The 22,556-nt window shown below is 44.5% G+C and overlaps 1 protein-coding gene across 1 annotated transcript in view; it reads left to right on the top strand.

Annotated features, from left to right (window-relative positions):
- Positions 1–2,382: 2,382 nt before the first annotated feature.
- The window catches only part of ABCA12 (ATP binding cassette subfamily A member 12), an 89,153-nt gene continuing 68,979 nt past the window's right edge, over positions 2,383–22,556 (top strand). Inside the window, exons 1-3 of the mRNA XM_059820201.1 lie at positions 2,383–2,451; positions 6,773–6,866; positions 22,267–22,414. Of these exons, the coding sequence (XP_059676184.1) occupies positions 2,383–2,451; positions 6,773–6,866; positions 22,267–22,414 (311 nt within the window). The remainder of the gene's footprint in view (positions 2,452–6,772; positions 6,867–22,266; positions 22,415–22,556) is intronic.

Below are 22,556 nucleotides of genomic sequence, written 5' to 3'. Positions count from 1 at the left end.
GAAGGAAGAATTTGGCCTTTCCCTCCTCTCTCCCCTCTGCCTATATGCACATTTACATTGTCACTGGGGACATCCATCTGCTCTGGTCACTTTGTCCAGGAGTAGCCATGTAGTTGCACAGCCTCCCGTGCCATCTGCAGGAGTTGTTAAGTAAAGGAATTAAAAAGCAAAAAGGTATAATAGCTTAATAAAGTTCTCATCTTGTGTTCTCAAACTGGAACAGTATGGTGTTTGGGGAGTTGAGTGCAGGTGCTCTGAGGGCCAACTGACATTGAGTTATTCTGGTTTTACAGTGGTGAACTCAAACAAATTACCCTTTGGGTACTTCTCAAGGGGCATGTTTGTTGACTCAGTTCAAAAAGGAAGTAAGGATGTGCATTTGCTTGGGAAAATTATTATCCAAATCACAGTGTTCTTTTGAAACAGTTGTTTGACTGAATACCAAAAAGAAGCAATCAGACGCTTGCCTTAAAAGACCTTGGCAAAGCAGTAAATGGTGAAATTAGAAATTTCTTCTCTCTTACCCCCTCAGAGCAGAATTATCTATATTTGGATTTCTTTTTTCAGCCCCAGAGAGGAAGTGAATCAAGTTTGTAAATGGTGTTTGGACCAAATACAATTAATCCAGCTGTGCCTCTTGCATGTAGCTGAGCTAGAACAGTGTCCTGAGGAGCAGTGCTTGTTCTTGACTCACAGACCCGAATGAGATCCCTCTCTCCTAAAGACATTTGGTAGAAAAAATGTGGATGTAGAGCTGGGAGGTTAGATGTTTGGGTTTCTTCCCATTACTATCAAAACTATACCAGGGAAGCCTTTTAGGCTCATTTTAGCTCCGGCTCCACTCCCACCACTGGAATGTCTAATCTATTTAGACTGAAGGTATGTGGGACAGGGACTGCTCCATCTCTGTTGCTATTCCCACCTTTGAAGTATTTCCTAACCAATCCAGAGAAGCTGTTTCTCTTCACTGAGTACCACATCTCTCTCTTCCTCTCTCTTTCTCACTCTCACTCAGCGCTTTTCGCAACCCTTAGATCAAAGCTCCTCTGCTCCAAGATCATTCTGAATGGCAGGGCTGCCGCCTCCACTTTTGTCCCTGGGTGAAGTTTGGCAAGGACTCATTCAAGATGTTTTTCATTTTTGAGGCACAAAGTTAGTTTGTGGCTGAAAGAAATGCCATGTAGGAGAATCCTTTTTGATCTCTCATGAAATATGCTGAGAGCAGTGAAGTCTTCCATGGCTTGCCTAGGTACTTTGAGGATGATCTTGGTCTTAGCAGATGGGGTACTTGAGTGTACATGCCTCTCTCCCGAGGGGGACCAGAGCTCTGCTGGATGACCAGAGCTCATCAAACAAGTCCGTATCTGGTTTCAAAACTCGGATTTGTTATAGTCCTTGATGCAATGAGCAGTCCCCTCTGCTGTCATTGCTTCCCTCTGTACCTGCAGTTTACTCTTTCCTTATCTCTAGCTGGTCTTTTTTAGATATCTTACCACTAGCTTGAAAAATTCCACAATCAGTTGAATAATAACAGTGTCCATGCTATGCTAGTGCTCTGAAATCTTTGTGAGGTCTGATCCTGCAATCCCGTTCCCAGTGGATTTGATGTGATATATTCAATCAGTGAGAACCCCTGGACGGATCTCCCAGACAAAGGGAAGGTGCACGTAGCTGAGTAATTAGATCAGTCCCTGGGATTTTCATTTATATATATATTTTAACTCTTTCATTTCATTTCCCTGGATGGGTAGGTTTAATTGAGACATTCAAAAGTATTAAAAAAAAAAAAAAAACTAATTCCAAATCAGCAATACCAGGAAGACGCATACTGTGGCTGTGGATACTTTCTTCTTCCCAGCCATTCCCTGTGAACTTGGGGAAGTTGGACTGGCCTGGCAAGCGGCCTAACTCTTTGCTGTTGATGACACCTCTCCAGCAGAAGCGGTGTGTGGGCAGACAGGTAGTTTCATCATGGGGAGGAGGAGGAGGCGGCATGCATCAGCTTTTGTTTAAGCAGAAGCATCTTTTTGGAATGCTATCCATTTTATCGGTTAGGGCTTGAACAACGAGCAGCCAGGAGAGGCTGGATATTGTAATTAACACAAGTGGAGGCAGGCTGCTGCGTCTGTCTGCCTGCCTGGAGAAGAATAACCTGTTGAATTTGCTAGGAGCTATTGCTGTGAGGACAAGAGCTACAGTTACTGGGAGTACAGCAGCCACAAGTGGATGAAGTAGCTGCTTCAGAGCTATGCTGTGGGGAAGAGGCAGGGGCTGGGATACTGGACACTGGATGCCCATTTGGGTTAGAGCCTCCACTTTTGCCTCCTAAGCCTGGGAAGGAAGAATACGCAGCCCGTTCGCTTTCACTTGGGTCAGCCAAGAATGGCTGCGCTCTCTCAGCACTTGAGGATCCTGCTATGGAAGAACTGGCTGAGTGTCAAGAGGCAGCCGGTGAGTGTGAAAACAAAGTAGTAGAGGAGGGGGAACCTGGAAATCGCAGCAGCTGAGGAGCAAGGGGGGCACTGCTGGAGAGGAAGGTCACAGCATTAAACCAGAAACATTTTGAAGGCTGGTGATAGAGGCAGAGGGAAGGAAGGGAATGGCATGGAAGTGAAGGTGGGTCTTCTCAAGCCAAAGTGATTGGGTTTTGCATTGGAGGTCATGCATGAGGGCTCAGGAGTCCAGATTGAGTACCATGGATGCCACTGTTGTTCCCTCGGGGCAGTGGTCCATGCAAAAAAACCACAAACCATGCACAAACTCATGGGTAGACTTGAATTAAGGCTGCAGTTCTGTGTCTGCTCCCCAGTGAGCAGACCCCACGGTTGGTGTACACACTCCAAGGAGTCCTTGGGGTGTGGAGGTGATGGGGGGGTGCCCTTATATAGAGCCATTTGTAAAGGATGGAGAAAAAAAAAGTAGCTCTGAGAGATGCAGGTAGGACAGATTGCCAGTGCAGTCCAGTGTGTTGCAGATCAAACACCCCAAATGGTCTTTCTTTCCAAAAGACAAACCATTGCCAGCAATGTCCAGAGAGCAATCTGAACTGCAGCAGCATCAGGGAGGCAAATGTTCCTTCGGGTGGCATTGGGTGTCCAGGCAAAGCCTGCCCAGTAGTTTTGTCCCAGTCTGGTTTCAATACAGCTGCACTGTAATTTCAGCAGAAGCATGCTGCGGTTCATGGACTTGTATTGCAACCTGTCCTCTTGCTAGGAATCCAAATGTGATGGTTTTTAAACTTGCTTTCGTTGCATGGAAGCCTTGGCAGGTGCAGAAAATGCTCACAGAAGAGAAATGGCCATGGAGGGTGTGATATGAGGATGGAGTGAAAGGCCTCATATCACCGCATGCTTCTGCAAGGTCCGTCCTTGTCTGCCCTATCCTGTCTCTTGGTTTTGGAGCCTGATTCAGAGAGGTGCTGAGTTCATTTGACTCCTTGTGATCATCCATAGGAGCTGTTGTCTTGCTGTGCACCTTAGAGTATGCTTCACAGCAGTGAAAGATATGGGAGACTTTTTCTGATATGCAGAGGAATCCCAATAAATTACCTCTAATTTCTGAAGAGAAGTTGTAACAGCCTTGTTAAAAGCAGAAGGCTTGGGTCTCTTTCAGCTCTTGTGTACCCAGAGTAAATGCTAACGTAAATCCTACCTGTACTTCTGACCGTACAGTCTCACTTGCTTTAATTTTGGTTTCCTGTGGAGTTGAAATACCAATTCTGTAGAATTGAAATGTCAATTAAAATAAAAATCTGGCCACTACTGATTATCTTATGGCAGGCATTCCCTGCAACCCTCATTCATTTCCTTGTCTTGCTCCAAATTAGGGAGCTTGCTCAGCCTGGAGAGGGTGTGAGGAGGTAAACCCAGATCTCTATTCCCAAACACATCCTGATTTTTCTGTCCTCCTGCTTGTGTTTTTTCACCTCTGTAATCTGGCTTCACTTACAGACCAGGCTTTTAGAAAGCGGGTTTTTTGGCGTGCTTGTTTTGTGAGGGAAGCATTCTGTTGTGCTTCTCAGTTTCTGATAACAAGTGAAGGTGGTTCCTGCTGCCGCGGTGGTGTTGGCTGCCCTCGCTGGGGCTGGTTGGTATGTCACAGAATAGCCTGACACCAGGCAGCCCCCGTCCTCCCCCCGTGGACTCGAGCGCTTTCCTGCTCTGTTTATCAGCCTCTCCAGGGCTGGCAAACACATTTGCTTCTGCCTTTTGCTTTATACTTTTTATTCCCTCTGCGAGCTCTCTGCAGAGCCCCTGGAGAGCCTGCCTCTACCCTGTGCAGCATGGGGAGAGCTACAGCTTGCTTGAGTGTCAATTTGTTAAAATCAGCTGAAGCTCTGCATCCATGGCCAGGGAGTGCCTCAATACAGGTGATTCTTGCTGAGAAAGGAATGGTCATGAGTTTAGGAGGCAGCCTTCTCGGGAGCAAGGGGAACTGGAGAAATCAGTGCCTCTCGCACTTCTGTTGCTTTCCATCTGTCACTTCTAGGCAGCTTGGTTATTTAAACAGAGGCAGGAGGGAGAGAAAATGTGCCTGCATCCAGAGATACTAAGTAAGGTTTGAGCAATTAAATCTTTTAGCAGTGAAATAATCCAGCAACCAAAGGATTATGCAACCTACATCACAGTGCTTAATGTCCCAAGAACCAAGTTGAGGTTGGTTATGGCTCCATTCAAGTCAACATGTTCCACCTGCAATCAGTTTGGCCAGGGTGGTTGTCTTGTTTTGGTTAACTAGAAATGCCTGGGACAGTAGGAATGCTGTTATGTTGCAACTGATGTAGCCAGCTACTATTAAATCCAATTAAGTCAAAGGACAGAGATACTAAGGGAAGAGCTGTCTGGAAAGTGGGGAGTAAAAGCACCATTTTAGCTCCAAATGGGGAGCTACAAACATTTCCCTGAGTAGAGACAATCAGTATTAATTTCTTCCCCCAAGAATGAGACAGATGTCTTGCCCTTCCTTTAGGCAGCCTCTGACTAATATCAGCTTCTGTGCTGTGACCCCATAATTTTACTTTAGCCTACGTGGTACTAAACAAGGAGGATATGTTAATAATATCATTTGCATGTGAATTAATCCGAGTTAAACAGTGTGTTTGGTGACTGATTATAGGGAAAGTATGTGATATAAAAAAAGTATGTGATATAAAAAAAGTATGTGATATAAAAAAAGTATGTGATATAAAAAAAGTATAAAAAGGTGCTAGTTTCAGCAATGAATTGTGTTATAAATGGCAGTGTATATATAAAAGGCAGGAAGAGTACTGTCCATAAAAGCTAAAAGGTTGCTGAACGCTGAAATTACAGGAGCACACTCTCCGAAGGGATGTGCGGGGAGGTGCCTTGTGGTTTGATGTCTGTCAGTTGCCTGTTTTGGGGCACGAATCTTGCTCTACTTCCATGGCTGTGTCATCTCGTCAGGGATGATAGGGATGGAGTTGCTGTAAAGCAACCATCTTCAAGCTGAATCGCTCTCCAGGATTTGTTTGTTTGGTTTTGTGTTTCAGTAAGTGTTCAGTAAGGAAATGAAAACACTGTTATGGGCTTGGAATTACTTTGGAAAAACAGTTTTGGGTAATATGTGCTGATCTGAAAAAAATAGCAACACAACGATGAAAAATGGGATAATTTTGAAGAAAGACATCTTTGCAGTTTCAAAAATTGGCATGAAGATAGCACAGCAATTTTGCAGCACAGAGTAGTTTGAGCTTGACTACTGATGGATGGAAAACTCTAATCTAGTAAGGACGGTAGCAAGCTAGCCAGCTAGTGCAAAAGCAGTTGATTATTTGAATAATTGCATTTTCCTAGCTTACAAAACTTCAAGGTTTGTAGTTTTAAGACTGACTTTGCGCCTCCTACCTAGATTGGTTTGCTACACTAGATGATTAGCAGACTGTATTTTCTTTATTCTTGTCCATTGAAATGGTGAACCCTCATGTCAGAGGCAAGAGCTCTATAAATATTCATGGTTTTTCCACTGTACTAGGCCAATTTTATGTAATCTGTCTTCCATCTCAGCTCATCTATATGGGCTGCTACACTCTGGAAATGGAAAGGTGCCAGGGAGTTAGGTTGCTGGGGTCAGAAGCTCATATGAGGGACTTGCTGGTCAGTGTTCAAATGTGACTTCTTCAGCTGACTGGTTACACAAGTCTATAAAGCCCTTCCTTCACCATACTTGAGCTCCACATGCAAATGACTACTATGAAAAACCTTTCTTTCTGCTCTGCTGTGAGGCTGAACTACTGTTTGTGAAGAAGAGTGAAACTTTTGGGGCGAAAAATGCTGTAGACTTGTCAATTCGCTTGTTAAGCACTTTAATTTTGGGGTATGATTAATCAAATCAAAGTCATCTTTACCCATTGTTTGAGCAGTGCTGTTCACTGAAAGTGAAACCAACCTTTCACACTTCAGCTCTTTTATCTCGCCATCAGTGTATCCAAAAGTCTTGTACTTCTCAGCGTGCTTTTACTATTACATAGCAGTGTCTCAAAGCTGTGTAAACACTGTCCCCCATAATTATCAGCCAAACTGAAACACAGGAAGGCTTATGTTATTTTCAGGCTTGTTATTTGCTCTTGAAATCTTATGTAGTTTTTCTTCCTGCATAGATAATACTTGGGTTTTAATAGTATGCATACCAAGACAGGCATGATTTACAATGCATCCTATAACTCATTTAGGGTAGTACTTCTACATTCCAGACAAGCTCTGAGACACATCAATACCACGAACATAACCGATATATTTTCATTGCTGTTTTATAGGTATGGTCGTTCATTTTAATTTCCTGGCCTGTGGTTGTTTTCATAATCTTGGCCATTATCCGTCTCAGATTCCCTCCAGAACCACAGCCAAACTGTAAGTAACTGGTTCGTTTTTATGTCTTTGGGATTTAGTTCTCATTTCAGTGACTGATGTGTTAATTTGATGTGTTTTGTTATTTTCACGAATTTGGTTCTTTGTAGTTTCCAGTGGAGATTTCCTGGGATGCAGCATGCTGTAAATAAAATGTCTGTGTTCCTCTGAGGTTGTTTCTGTTTATGTTTTTTTTTCAAATTAGTTTTATAATGAGAAAACAACATTAAAGAAATGTCTCATGAAGATGCACTCAGATACTGCTGCTGTAGACAGCAATATAAATTTACATGGTGAATTGAGGGACAAGAGGGCAGCTGGGGGAGATCTTATTCAGTAAAGTGAGTAAGGGCATAGGCTTCAAGTGGGATTATGAAGGTGAGGTAACAAACATGAGGTTGTTCAACATGAAAGATTTTACCTTGTGTGTGTGCTACAGGCAAAAATCACCTATTTAGGCAGCTTGCTACTAAGGCTCAGCTGAAGAGTGGTAATTTGTTTGGCTTCTGTGACCTGATGGTGTATGTGAGCCCTTTCTACCAAGTCAAAGAGCAGCAGTTAGGGTGGGTGAATAGTTGGTGGTAGTTACATAGGTGAAGAGTTTACTCAAGGTCATTTTCACTTGCAAGCCTTGCTTCCTGGGTTGGGAGAATGTGTCTACATCGCAGAGCATGGGTGTGATGAATCTGCTCTAAAAAACTTACGCTGATTTAGTGAGTCCTTATCACCATCAGAAGCAGCATGCCCCCAGCACTGGGCACATTTGTTCATGAAGTTATATGGTAAAACAGAGCAAGGAGTTTATCCAGTTGGAAGCCTTTTTCCCTTCTACAGTGTTAAGTTTGAGTTGGATCAAATCCCTGATTGTGCTCTCTGTGGCCTCCCAAGTGCAGTCCCAAGGGAGGGGAGAGGAGTGGGTGAAAGGGCTGGGTCCTTCTTTTCAGCAGTGGCCACCCTTTGTGTTGGGAGAAATCGATCATAGACCTGCACTCTTTGTTATCTGATCATTAGAGGGGTTCCTTTCCCTTATGACTGCAGAGACCCCAAAAGTGTATGCAAGATTCTCGCTTCATATTGCACAGCTAGTCTGCTGAATCACATCCATGTGCTGCAGCACAATGCTGTGCAGCGAGCTATTAGTGAGAGCTGTAGTTTCCCAGCCCAGAGTAGGAATAGGCCCTCAAAAATAACCCTTACTAAAAGATTTGCAACATCTGATTCATAGGAGAGACATCACCATGGGTGACCTGCATCAGGCTGTCATTGGCTTGACAAGAACAAAGCCCTGGCATGGGCAACGTTGGATTTTTATATTTGGGGCAGGGAGACTGATGCAATGGGAGAGGAGGCACACTCTGGCAGCAGTGAGGACAAGCAGTTGGCTTCCAGAATTTGTAACTATCAGACATGTAAAATGTGGTTGTGAGGGATCTATACTTGATGACATGCGTGAACACTGGAAATATTTGACCCAGTGATGTGTGTGATTCTGATTAAAAAGTCTTTGTTTCTGTATGACGTGTGAGAAGGGGCCACACTGTGACAAATACTGGATATGCAATTAGGATAGCCCTTGTCCCAGAGAGCTTGCAGCTTAATCTGACTAAAGGTTTGTGTACCTCATTTTGTAGACAGGGATGGAAAACCAGAGTATCACAGGAAGTCTTTAATGGAGAAGGACATTCTTGTTATGTTAGAGTGGTCTTTTAACCCCAAGCCCATCTGCTGTCAGCAAAAGGCCTCTTTAGGCATGTTATTTATTTTAAGTTCTCCCAGATTGCCTTGAACCAGTTGGAGCAGGCAAGATAGGGCATGTTGTACTTTGTGAAAACCCCAGATTTTGCCAAGTGTGGAAATGGCAGTCCTCCCACGCTGCTCCATCGGTTGTACTTCCTGTCCCTGATAAATCAAATAAGATTAATGTCAAGAGAGCCAGCTGGATGGTAGAATATTTATTCTTTTAGTCTATGTGGCTATTAGTTTGAATGTATATTTATTTGGAGCATGTTTGCTCTGGATCATTGCATCTCTGAATTAATGGATTGGAAGAAATCACAGAATCACTACGGTTGGAAAAGACCTGTAAGATCATCAAGTCCAACCACCAACCCAACACCACCATGCCCACTAAACCATGTCCCACAGTACCACGTCTACGTGTTCCTTGAACACATCCAGTGATGGTGACTCCACCACCTCCCTGGGCAGCCTCTTCCAGTGCTTCACCGCTCTCTCAGTAAAGAAATGTTTCCTAATATCCAGCCTGAACCTCCCCTGGCGCAACTTGAGACCATTTCCTCTTGTTCTATCACTTGTCACTTGGGAGAAGAGACCAACACCCACCTCCCCACAACCCCCTTTCAGGTAATTGTAGGGAGCGATGAGGTCTCCCCTCAGCCTCCTCTTCTCCAGGCTGAACAACCCCAGTTCCCTCAGCCACTCCTCATAAGAAATGTTCTTAGGAAGAGCAAATAGCTCCATCAGTTCTGCTTTGCAGGGAAGGGGAAGATTGGGCAGTATCTTAGGACTATTCCCTTCTCTTCCATAGGTTAATTCTATTTTGGGACAAGTCTCAGTAGGTATGCAAGTAGGTGTCTCTCAGAAGTGGATGATAGGAACTCTTTATTGCAAGAGAGGTTTTATGCTGGAAAATAATGGTTGTGGTGTATTCTTGTGATCCAGCTGTTCAGAGACTGTTTAAGAATCCCAAGGGGGTGGAGAAGAATGTTAACCAGAGCACCAAACAGCCAGTTTCTGCTGCTTTTCTAGTTAAATAAGAATAGCCACTTGACAATTACCCTCTTTTTTTGACAACTGGAAAAATGTATCAACTTTTTCCTTGAAAAGCAAAAGAGAAATAATTTGTTCTTTATTTTCTGACAGAAAAAAAAAAGAGTGGGTGGACACATCTAGGAAAACTATTACAGGAGGGGGTTTTTTGTTCATTTTGAAAAGGAATAAAATCCACTTTATGCTGAGTTCCAGTGCCTGCCTTAAAAGACACAATTGTTAAGTAGTGACAAGAAGCTGTTTCCAGTTCTGCTGTCAAGAGATTATTGCAGGTAGACAAAAGTCAGGAAGCACAGAATCAACGACACATCATCTGAGTAGCTTATTCTATCTCTGAGTTTTGAAGCCTTAGAGATAACCCTACAGAAAATCTCACTCTGTAAGCTTATCTCATGTATTCAGGGCCACAGAAATATAATGAAAGCTATTATTTGCCTAATTAAAACAGCTCAAATTTGAGACAGTAAATTCTTCTGAAGGATGTCTAATACACATTCAATAGATTGAGGATTATGTAAAGAAATTACCTAGCAAATATCAGTCAGGAATGAACAAGTGGCAAGAGCTTCCTGCAAGAGCAAATTGCTTGCTTTGAATTATGTTTGCATAGCACCTAATGCAATGGGAGCTTGTGCCAGACAACTCCGAAGGTAAACGGCATGCCAAATAAATATCACCAGTCAAGAAGATGCTCATAGGAAAACCAAGAACTGAGGAAAACAAGGAGCTGAAATCCATCTGATATATAATTTTCTTCACAATTAAAGCATCTAGTATCTAAGAGGAAAAAAACCCACCTCTCTTCTTTCTTCAAGCATCTGTTTGATGATGTATATCCAGGTCAGCGGAGATTATTGTCAGGAGCAATGAAAAAGGTTTCTCTTTTTCTGCATACCCAGTTCCTGTGATGATCTGAGAGTCTAACCACTCAAAATCTCTATCCAACTTACTATGCACATTGCAGTTGGGGCTTTTGACCTTTTTATTACAGCCCTTGTATTTGCTAGAAGGTATTGGGATGTGTTTTGTGCCATACGTGTGGAATAGGAAGGTCTGGATTGGAAGCCTACAGTGTGAAAGCCAGTGAACTGGGTTTGATGGTATCTTCCAGTTTTTTGTGCCTGTATCACCTGTTTTCTAGAGTGAGTAGGGACAAAAGTCCCTTTCCATCACTACAGGTTTTTGCAAGGTATGGGAATTGCCTATGAGATACAATCTGTCCCTCGGGGCTCAACCCACTCAATCTACAGAGAAGCCCAATTACACTCCCTGCTTTAACTAGCACTGTCACACCCTGTCACGCCCTCCCCGCCCGCTTTCTTCCTTTTCTGTTCTGTTCTCCTCTCCCCTCCTGTCAGTTTGCCCTCATCATTATTCTCCATAGAAGCTCTCTTGGGTGTGGTTAGTTGTCCACTCATTCAGAAACCCTGCTCTTTAGTGCTACGGAGAAGATGTGGTAGAAACCTTGCTCTCCTGTTAAACCCAGGGCTCTGCGTCCCCTGGCTTTCCAAGGGACAGCTAGTGGGCTGCAAAAGCCATGCGTCATTCACAGATATTTATCCTTCTTCATGGAAAGAAGCTGTGTTCTTGAGTCTGGTCTTAAAATCCACCAAATTCTTTCTGCCAGGGCATTTGTTGCCTGAACTCTTCTCAGTGAAGCACACTCTGCCCAGAATTTCCTCTGCCCAGAATTACCTCTGCCCAGAATTTCCACCCAGATTTCATCACCTCCATGGAGATGCCTGCAGGGTGTGTTGCACTCACTCAGAGATATTCGTGATAGACTCGGTAGCAGAGTGCTCCACAAGGCTGCTCTTTGCAGCCAATATTCTGGGGGAATATCATGATAGTTGAGCACTAGACTGTTTGCCAGTATCAGCATGGCTGTTTAGGTCTAGTTTAGAGCCAGAGCTGCATGGCACAACACTACATAGGAGCACACACTCATACTCCGCTCTCATTCTTGGCTCTCTAGCGCTCCTGGGAGAGGGCCCAGGGTAGGAGGGTCTCTGACCTATACTCCATTCAGTCTTGCTGTGATCGGTAGCTAGGATTTGAAGAGGTCCAGAATTGGTTGGAAAAATCAGTGTGAATCACAGAGCACAAATCTGAGGTGCTTTAGGAGAGAGGCTGTGGCTTGTACCTGCAGATGGAGCTTTCCTGTGACTTCCGTGCTGAGCACTATTACAGTGTCAGGGGTAACCGAGGCATGAGTTACCCTGGTCAGAGTAGTGTCAGAAAAAGAGGCAGGATGCTCTATATAGCTTAGAAGAAAAGGATAAATGCGGATAGATAAAGGCAGCTGGTTGTGATGGGTGCGAGGGGTCTGTTCTGCCAAGCTCATGGCAGGCAGTGCCTAACACCCTCCGTCCTTATCACCCATGTGTGTCTCTGCCCCTTGGGCTGTTGCAGCAGTGTGTTCAGGGAGCTCCTGCCTTGTGGGTCTGCATAACTAAGGACCTCAAACAACTTCTAGCTCTGACAGTTCCCTGCCTCAATCCCAGCACGTTGCTCTGATGCAGAAACCCTTAAACTAACTTTGTCCCGCAGTTAACAGAGAAAGACCTTGAGGTGGGTTAACTCTCAATGTGAGTGATGGCTGTGGCTGCCAGGACACGTGTGAGGGCAGATGGCATGGAGCAAGGTGGGCCACAGCACTATTCTTCCTCTGAGATACCCTTCTGGAGTTGAGAAAGCTCTGAAAAGATGCTTACACTTTAAAGGAATGTGCTTCATAGTTGGAGGGACCTGAACTCATCTCTTTTCCCAGTAGTGTGGAAAAATTAATAGGTTCCCATGCTAATTACAGGGAGTTGAGATGGTGGCTCAGCTACACAGGCCACTTCATTCATTTGGGTAAGTCATGGGTATTTATGCAAGGCATAATCCACCCCAAGGGTTCAGCCTACTCTGTATACAGACAAGCACACATCAGGCTTCCAGCTCTCCTTCACCATTTGCCTGTGGTGGACCAGCCCCACTCCTTGTTTTCCTTTACATCGCTTCATTTTCCTCCCCTTCTTTTCTGTCCGTTTTCTCCCCTTTTCTAGCCAGTCCAATGCCAGATTTTTGTCTGTGCTCAACTGCAGTGTAATTAGCAAAATAGCCCCATCAGGTCCCTCCTTGCTTTGGTATGAACTTTGTTTAGTTTCATTTTGTTGTGCTGCTGTTGTGCCAGGGAGCAGACTGTCATATATCGCTCTATTTCATTGCAACAGTGCTGAAGGGGGGTATGAATTATATTAATTATCCCCACATTTGCTGGAATACATTGATCTTCTTAGTTACATAAGCAGTGCCCGGCCATACAGTTCCCTGCGACTTGCCCAAGCTTTCACTTAGCTCAGAGACCCATAGCCTGAACAGAGCGCTGTGATGTTTATAACGCCTCCCTTTTCATAAATCTCCACACCTCCATTCCTTGCTACAGACTCTTCCCCCTTGTGAGATGTGACTGAAGGATGTTTAGAGTTGGAGATGGGAACTCCTGAGCCACCAGGATTTTTTTCCTCCCCACTGAATTACAACAGGGCCTTGGGAGAGTCACTTAATTCTAATTGACTTCCTGAAGTATCCGAAATCAGATGCTGGGACCTGGAAGTGCAGAAGTATTTTCCCAGAGGTGCTGAGCAGTTTGGCTTGGACTGAAGTCAGCAGTTGTTGATGTCTGTGTTTCTGGAAAGGAGGTCACTTTTGATTAAAGAATGTAAACCTGGATTCTGGAGACTACCTAGAGGCACTCAGCATTGAAAGACATTGGTTTAGTAAACACGGCTTTTGTGCAGGTTTTTTTCAAGAGTCTAGATTTGGATTTAAGCTTTTAGATTCCAGGTTCTTGCTGGGAAATGTTCTGACTCTCTTCTTAGGTCCTGTTTGTGCAGTGCCCTGCTGCTCATACAGAGGAGAGAAAGTTGGCTGTATTACAACAAGACCAAGTTAGCCTTGTCTGCATTAAATATTGCTTAAAAAAGCCCTGTAGGAAAAGGGCTAGCGTGCAGTTCCCACTCTCTCTTGGTGTGTTTGTGCTTCAGGCACTGGAGCATCCCTCCACAACGCAGTCAACCTCCAATGCGATCCCCCGTGGTGCAGACATCAGCTCTGTCATTTCCCCATCTTGCCCTGAATTTGCAATACCTTTTAGAAGGTTTCCGTCCCCCTCCTTTGTTCTTTGTGTTTGGTTTGGGGGTTCTTTCTGCTCCCTTTATACCTGCTTTTTCTCCCGCTCCTTTGCAATTTTTATGCTCTCTGGTCTTTATGATCTATCTCCCTGATCAGTATGTGAACCCAATGCATTCAAATTCAAGTGCTGATTTTTAATTTATTAAATAAGGGGGTGGAAGGTGAAGGTCTGTGGGCGAGCAAAACTAGCTTGCCTAGTCTTACCAAGCATGGAAGTAGATGCTGTCTGCTCTGGGCTGGTTGTCTTATTTGCAGAGGCTGAAATGCTCGAGGGAAGAATTAGGCAATGAAATGCTTCCTCTGTTGAGGCCACCAACACAGGGAGGAGTCTTGTAGTGAGTTGTCTGCTCCTTCAATCTCACTGTCGTAGGCAGACAGCTGAGGACATTGTGTTATTGGGACATTCGAGAAAACAAGGATGCTGTTGCTGTAAAGATGAAAAATGCAAACTCTCAAAGCTCACCCAGCTACACTGAATATCTGGGAGGTTGTATGGAGTTATCTGGGGTCCTGCTGGGCTTTCATCTCGAAAAATAGTGAGTTGAGTAATGGGTGATGAATTGCAAATCAAAGTAAGCTGTGTGGTACACAGGTGAACTGATATATGCGTAATAGCTGCTCCCAACATCTTTTTGTTACCTAATGATATGTAGGGGGTGGGTAAATTAAAAAAAAAAAAAAAAAAAAATCAAATTAGAGTTGAGGGAAAGAAGGCCAAGGATGACACTGCTTAAAGCATAATAGGAGGGCAGTGGGGGAATGTGTGTGCTCCAGGGACAGGGAGACTTGGACTAACTCCAGATCGTCATAATTAACGTGTGTGGTGCAGGGCCCAGCTGGCAGGTTTCCCCACGCTGCATGCCATCCGGACCTGTGCCGGTGTGCGCAGGCGGCAGTATGTTGCACCATGTCTATTTGAGCTTACTGGGGTGCAGGAACCCCAGTCCTAACGTGCTGTCCTAACGTACAGCAGGGATGGAGGCTCGCAGAGGAACAAAAATGGCTCCGGTACGATACATACTGAGGCTGTTTGGTGTCTTGCAGCTTCGGGGGAATCTCTTCTTCTAGTTCCATCTGTTCAACAGGTGAAATTGTGGAGGTAAATGGCAGTTCTGCTGGTGGGCCAAAAATAGGGTGAAAGACATCGCCTGCTAGCTTTGGAGTGGTTTTAAAAATCAGCTTTGGGATATGAAAGGCAACAGCGTAGGCACAGTGCAATAGGGAGTGCAATACCAAACCATCAGCTCTGATCCAGCACAGCTCTTTAGTATGTGTTTCACTTGAAGTCTGAGTAATCCCATTAAAGTCAGTAGGGCTAATCACTGCTGTGCTATGGGTTTTGGACACACTGAACAAAATTTGGGCTGTACTGCCAGGAACTGTAACGCTTCCTGTCCTCACCTTTTTTTTTTTTTTTTTTTTTTTTGCAACAACTGTGGAACTGGTGTAGGCAGTGATCTTATAGGTATGAAAAAGGTAAAGGAAAGTCTCAGCTGGCATTTGCCTCCTGGTCCTGCTCCCACTAAAGACCTCATTCCCAGGTAACTAGGAACATGCAGGTCCCTTTCTCCAGCTTCAAGGTGGGATGTGAGTTTCAGAGTGCATGAATGTCACAATGTCACAGCAATACAAGTGCCATGGCCATTAAATATTCTCTTTTCATAGATAAGGGATAGGCCAGCTGGCTATTTGAACCATTCTCCATGTGTATTAAAAAACCACCCTGCTTCAAAATTAATCTTGTCCTATAGATTTTATGATCAGGTTTATTTTTTGGAGAGAGATCAAAAGTCCTAGCGTTATCATAAAGCTTTCTACAAAAAATAGGCAGCTTAAGTTGTTATTGATAAATAGATACGAACAAAGCTGGAAATGGGCAGTTGCATGTGGTTGAAAAGAAACAGTATCATCATCATGTCATGGAACAGGCATGTTTGTCTTTTTAAATGTTTAACAAAGCAAAGGAATAAAGTTTAAAGAAATGATGTGTGACCATGGGAAAGACTACAAAGGAAGCAAGAAAGTTGTGTGTACAAAAGATAGTTAAACATTTTGCATATAAAGTTGGGAGGAGATCACCATAGCGGTAAATTTTTTCATTATCTGTTTTGTGACTTCTTAGATAAATATAAATCACAGCTGATAAACAGTCAGAATTGCCACTCTGGGTTAGAACCCCTGCCTCTGCTCGAGGATGTCTGAGAGAGCAGGTAGGAACACAAGGCACAGAGTGTTCCCTCCACTACAAAAATTTTCAAAGGTTTAAGATTTCTTCAGCCAAAAGCTGAAGGGGTTGAATCCAAGTGATTCTATTTAGTAGCCACTGCCAAATCTAATTTTGTGAATTTGTCTAATTCTTTTTTAAATGAATTTCTACTTTACAGCGTACACCACCCTGTGGCAGTGAGTTCCACAACATTTTGGTATTTGTTAAAAAAAAGGTACTTTCTGTCCCTTTTGCCTGCTACCTCATGATCTCATTGTGTTTCTTTGTCCCTTGTTGCGAGGGATGATCATTTACTCACCCTTTTTATTGCTGATCATGATTTTATTTATTTCTCTGTCAAACCACTTTTTGGTCATCTTTTTCTTTGCTGAAGGGTCCCAGTTATTAAGTCTCTTTGAATGATTTAGCAATGATTGAATGCATTTTCAATTAAACACAATACTTCCTAATGAAGTCATTTGCTCATTAATGCCTCTAATTCAGCAGTGGGGGAGTTGAGATTTGTATGGATTTTTTATGAGCTATGGAAGGACTTAATGCATGAGGTGTATGCAGTCTCAGAGTATGTATGTGAAATCTGAAGCCAAGAGAATTTTTTCGTGTCCAAGGGGTGGTAGTGATACAACACTAAACTATGGGTGGATAGAAAACAGAAAAACTCAGCATGCCTTTTTAAATTAATGGTAAAGGAGGAAGAAAATACAGTTAATGTACCTAAATTTATTTAAGAAGTAGCCATTCATAATGGAAGTCCCGTATCTTTGATATGAATAAAATGGACTATAGATTTTGTGTGGTTTTGCAGGATGGATGGCAGAGTGAGGTAGGAAGCCCTGAAACCAGAAATGCAGTGTGTGCAGAAAAGGGAGAAAAAATGCATGGGTGATATTTTGAAAGCAAAAGATATGGTCTGTATATTTAAGGGGATTTGCATGTTCAAGTGATGGGGCTGTAATATAGTTAGCATCCCTCAAAGTAGCAGAGCTGAGACTGGGGAGTTGCGGGAAAGGAAGGTACTTAGCAGCACACTGAGTGAACTCCTTGCTAGTTTACAAGAGACCACTGGCTGATGTAAACCAGAGCGTAACCTGTACCGAATGTGGACGTGGTCCTATCTTTATACACTTGTTTCGTGCGCAGCAGCAATAATAAATACAAGAAGTGATAACCTGAAAATACTACATATTTACTTTCCTTTGCTCTGGTGTGGGTAATAATGGCTGCTATCCTCCCAGCACTTGCCTTCTTTGGGGCAGGCAGCCTCACTGCCTCAGGCTGGAGGGGGTGACGTCGGGGGGGCTGCGTTGACGGTGCTGTGCCTGCCTGCCATCCCCTGAAATGCCCAATTCCTTGAAGTGAATGGTTGGATTTGGCTAATGCAAATGCCTGAAACCTCTGTGCGATGCAAGCAGCCAAATCGATGTGGCAACATACGACATGGTCCGTTTAGATCTAAACATTTCAGTCAATTTCAACTAATCTTAGAGATCGTAGTGAAATAGTAATTTTCATCTTTCTTGTATGACATTCATTATTACCCTGACATTTTTCATCATTATTATACCAAGCACCTTTACCTGAAGAAAACAAAACGTTTTGCTCATGTTGAAGGGAAGTATGTTGGAATTCACAACATTCAGGGAAGTAAGAGAAATTAATTGTCTTCATTTTGGTCCAAATGAAGGCAAATGTGGAAATGCCAGAATTTCCAGTGGCATGCATGTATTTATTATATTTGTCTTGTATTTATTATTACTGCTGTGCATGCCTTATTTCTTTTCAGCTCTTGGAGATGTGGCTGGCCTAGCTAGATGCTACTGAGCAGGGAGAACCAGCCAGCCTGTGCCGCACTGAGCCCTTGGCCTCTTCTGCACTTTGGGATGCCTGTCTTGTTTTCTTCAGATTCAATGCCCTTCTTTCAATGGTGACAGAAAATCAAAGCTCTCAGCGAGGGGGGACAGCAAAAGCCTCTGCACTTGGGATTCTGCTGCTGGCAAACCCAGAAGCCGGTCTTTACTAACAGGATATGGATCTGGGCTCAGATTTTGGTTGCAATCAAGTCAATTTGACAAGAACTATGCTAGGGTGACCTCTCAGCTCAGACACGGGGCAGCAACAAGTGCAGTGATCTCTCCCTCTTGGCTCATAGGCAGTGTAGTGAGACCCTCCAAAGTCATTGTAGTTTTAGGAAATTAAGAGATTTAAAGCTAAAGGCAGTGAGGAGAGTGAAAAACGCTGTCATGTGTTGTGGATCTGCTGTATTGTGTGACGTGGCATCATGAAGTTGGGGACTACAGGGCTAGGGAAATCTATATTCCTTGGATATGGCATTGCTGTAGACTTCGGTGGGAGAAGGAGCTGCCTTGTGCAGTATGTGGAAGACTGAAGGGATTCCCAACAACAGAAATTCTGCAAAAGTCACTAGTGGTGATAAGTGTTATGTTTCTGATTGCGAAACTATCCCCATCGAAACACTGTCCTTTGCAGAGCGTTTACAATTTTCCTTCAATAATGTTTCATAGCTAATGCTTATGTTGTGCACTAACGTAGTTGACGTGCTGGATAAATCACAGCCAAGGGAGGGACAGGTAGTTAAGACTGTCTCCTGAAGCATCAAAGGGAGTCAGGAGCCAGCTTCCTCCCTGGCCATCCCCGCAGTGGCAGACGGAGCTGACACAGGTAATGAATTTGTACGTGTGGGCAGAGCAGCCCACGTGGCTCCGTGGAGTCACGTCTCCTTACCACGAGCAAGTGGATGGAGGGCGGGAGGATGGAGCAGGGAGGGCGTTAATCTCTTGACTCACCTTCTCATCAGTAAATTCTTTCCTTTGCAGGGTGAGAGGGAGTTACAGGAAAGAGCTCTGAGGCTACACTATGTCTGGGGCTTGGACTCCCAAATCAGCCATGCTTCCTGCATGGTGCCTTATGCTCGGGCTCTGTTCTGATCTCAGGCACACCAGCCAGAGGCAGCATAGTCAGAAGCTGAGCTTCCTGTGGCTGTGCTCCTCAGCTTCTGTTAAATTAAGCTGTTGGCCTCTGTGGCCCCTGAAGGACAGACCTGTCACGCCAGCCTGGCCATCCTGTTCTTGGCTTGGTGGGGCCAGTGCATAAAGGCAGCAGTGTGCATGGTATAGCTTCTTCAGCACCATCAGTTTGCCACGCAAGAAAGCAGGGGTGGGATTCATCTCCTAGCACTAGGTGTCTGTGGAAGGGATGCCTGCATCTGAACCAGGTCTTTAAACTTTCTTTGGAGTTGGTGGAGATCTCATCAATGGAGGCAGCAGAGCCAATGTAACAATTCATTTCATCCTGATGTGTAAGCCTGTGTGTCATTTGCATGCTTGACACAGAGCACGGTTGTGCTAGATACTCAGGGTTGAAGAACCAGCATAGGTCTAACTTACACCAAATGGGAATTTGGCCCAGATATTTCAGATTTTTCTGTGTCATGGTCTTTCTTGAAAAACTTCCTTAATTCTCGAACTGCTGCCAGAGTCCAGCCCTCTTCCAGAGAAGTCCTCTCTGGCTTCTCCACTGCTTTTGTGCCAAGAACATGGTGGGGTTACACCAGTTTACGCCTGCAGTGACTCAGTGGTGGATCAGGCCCTATGGTTGTAACCAGGTGCCAGCAAGCTGCTCAACATCTGATGCGAGTTGGCAGAGCCTCACTGAATACCTCAATCGCATTGGGCCAGTGATCTCTTCACAGGCATCGTGCCACCACCATGAGTAGCAGCACTTGTAAACTTCAGGTCATAAATTCCTGTCTCTATTTTTCAGGCTGCTGTTTCAAAAGAAGGAGCTGATATCATCACCTTGTTCTTACACTGTACACCTCGCTTGTGATACAGCAACTGATTGTTTAGTTGTCCACTTAGTTCAAAGTGTACCACCTTTGAGTCCAATTTTAAAATTTGTTCTTCTACTTATGTCTCAAGGAAGTGTCTTCCCCTGCTCTGGATTCAGCACGATCTCTTGCATAATTGTACCTGTAAACATCTCGCGTCTCTCCAGGGAAGAACAGTGCTCCCCAAGCTCCCAGCCCCATCCTTGTGTTCTCCACTCTGCTGTCCAGTTGGGAGTTACACAGCTTTAGCTGCTCCAGGTCTCCTAAGAGACATGAGCTTAGTTCCTGGCCCTGGTTGTCTTTGGTAGACGTGGATGGCTGCGCAGGGTGTAGCTGTTTCCCTCCTAGCTCCTACCTGTCTCACTTCATTGTGGTTATCCTCTCCATCCTGAACCTCATGGCTTCCCAGGTCTTTGAAGCTGCATTTTGGTAGAGACATTGATAAAGTGAGGTTTGTGGTGTGCATTTTTGGATTGGGGTGTGAGTCAATTTCCTGCATGGGGATGAAGGTGCGGGAGATCGGAAAGAAGATGAGAGAAGAATGCCAGTGTGTGCAAAATGCCATTTTGCAGGGTTATAATTGGTGATCTCAAAGGGCAAACGTCCCAGACATGGCAGGGATATTCACACAAGGATGCTTCCAGATTGAAGTGCCCTACTCTAAAGTTTCCCTCATGGGCAGCAGACTTAATTACACTTCAAAACCTTTGGAGTGGCATATGTTTGGGCCTTTGGCCCCATCACCAGAAGGACTGCCTGTAGGGACAAGAGAGATCTTTTACTCTCCTTGGTGCTCTGTGATTACTGGGAGCTGGCTCAGCCTGCCATGTAACTCCCGAGGGCCTGGGGGATGCAGTGAGTGCTGGGGGAGCTTCCCACAGCAGGTAGAGCTCTAGCCTTCTCCTCTGGCAGGGTATCTCCTTTAATTTTCTAGGGCAATTCTCTGCTGAGGTATACAAGAGAATCACAACAGCACTCAAAATGGGTGCCTTTGACTCTCAGGTCAGGTCTCAGCAATGCTCTGTGCCAGTTGCTATATGGCCCAAAGCAGTGGAAACTCCCATGCTAAACCATGAGCTTTTGCATTTTGACCCAAAAATGTAGTTGCACACTCATGGGCTGTGACCAACCGTGCTGAGGAAAGCTCACGGAAGTCAAGTCTCCTTCAAGAAGACCGACAGCCATGTGTTCTACCTAGCACTGCCATCCTCTTTAGGAACATCTGTTTTTTGACCATTATAATAAATAAATGTAGTACAAATGTAGCATGGTGTCCTTGTTGGAAGGGTTAGAGATAAAGCTGTGCCTGGGCAAGAGTCACAGGTTGTCTTTGGAGACTAAAGAGCAACGTAATCAATTACCACAAGCTTGCCTGCGGGCCTTTTGTAAATCTGGCTCCTTTCCATAGTAGAAATAATAGCAATGTCCTTTGCCAGGTAATTTTCCAAATGATTATTTTAAATAATATGTTGCTGTGATCCAGCAAAAGAGTTTTGAGATTTATTAGAGCATTTGTCAATGAGAGGAAAAGCAGCCGGTGAACTCTGTGGGCTGGCAGTAAGCAGCACGGGGCAAGTGGCACATAAAATACTAAAGTCTCTAATTGCTCAGGTCCGCTCTGTGTTTGCAGAAATGGGAGACAGGGACATACATCTCTCCCCTCAGTGCTGGCTGCCAGCATCACAGGTCACCAAGCAGATGGTACGGGAGCTGCTCTGAGATGGTAGGAGACGTGGAGCGGGTGGTGGTGATAGATTGCTCCTCTCCCTTCCCTGGGGAGGTCTGCACAAAAAGCAAAGGAGGTTGTCTGGTCCTGGAACCGTTGCCCCTTCCTGTGGTAAAAGCTGAGACAGAGCCCTGTTTTAACAACCTGGCTTGAAACTGAAGCTTGTGGCTTTGCATAGAAACTGATTCAACCAAGCCTTGCAGAACGTGCTCTTATGGGTGCTTCAGGTTAGTCTGGCCATGTGCCTGCTTTTATGTATTTATTTATTAACAGGCAGGACTAGGATATCCTAAACCTAGGGTGCTTTTGTCATTTCTTTGCCTGTTTCCACCCATTTCAGGGTAGCACGGGCAATCTGCAGTTGCTTTGGGACTAATGGGTATCGTACTAACAAATAGCTTGACTCTTTTTTTTCTATTAATTAGCCTTTCATGTCTTTGTCAGTGTTGAGAGGGGACTTCTAGTGGGATTTGACAGATAGTGCTGCCAGGGTGGAGTAAAAGAGCGTCAGTGAAAGTGAGAATCAAGCCCATGGTTTAGGAAGAGAAAATAGCACATACTGACAGAAATGCATGGCAAAAAAGTGCACGTCCACATCATAATAATGGCATTTTCTCTCTCCTCCTTCCTCTAGGTTATCTTGCACCCCGAAACCTTCCTAGTGCAGGCTTCTTCCCGTTCCTGCAAACCGTGCTGTGTGATTCAGATGCCAGATGTAAAGGCACACCGTACACACCAGAAGATCTGCTGCCAAGACTTAATGACATCTCATCTCTCAGGCTGTAAGGAGACTGACTATATCTGGGCGTTACAAGCCATAAAGCAAAACTTGCTTTGCGGTGGAGGGAGCAGCCATGCATGTGTGTATGTGCAAGTGTGTCCACAACAGATATATCTCAGATATCCGAACACTTAGAAATGAGA

Source organism: Gavia stellata, chromosome 8 (assembly GCF_030936135.1).
Source record: "Gavia stellata isolate bGavSte3 chromosome 8, bGavSte3.hap2, whole genome shotgun sequence".
Taxonomy (NCBI): Eukaryota; Metazoa; Chordata; class Aves; order Gaviiformes; family Gaviidae; genus Gavia; species Gavia stellata.
Note: the sequence above shows the minus strand (reverse complement) of the source record. Positions and strands in the feature narration are given on the sequence as shown.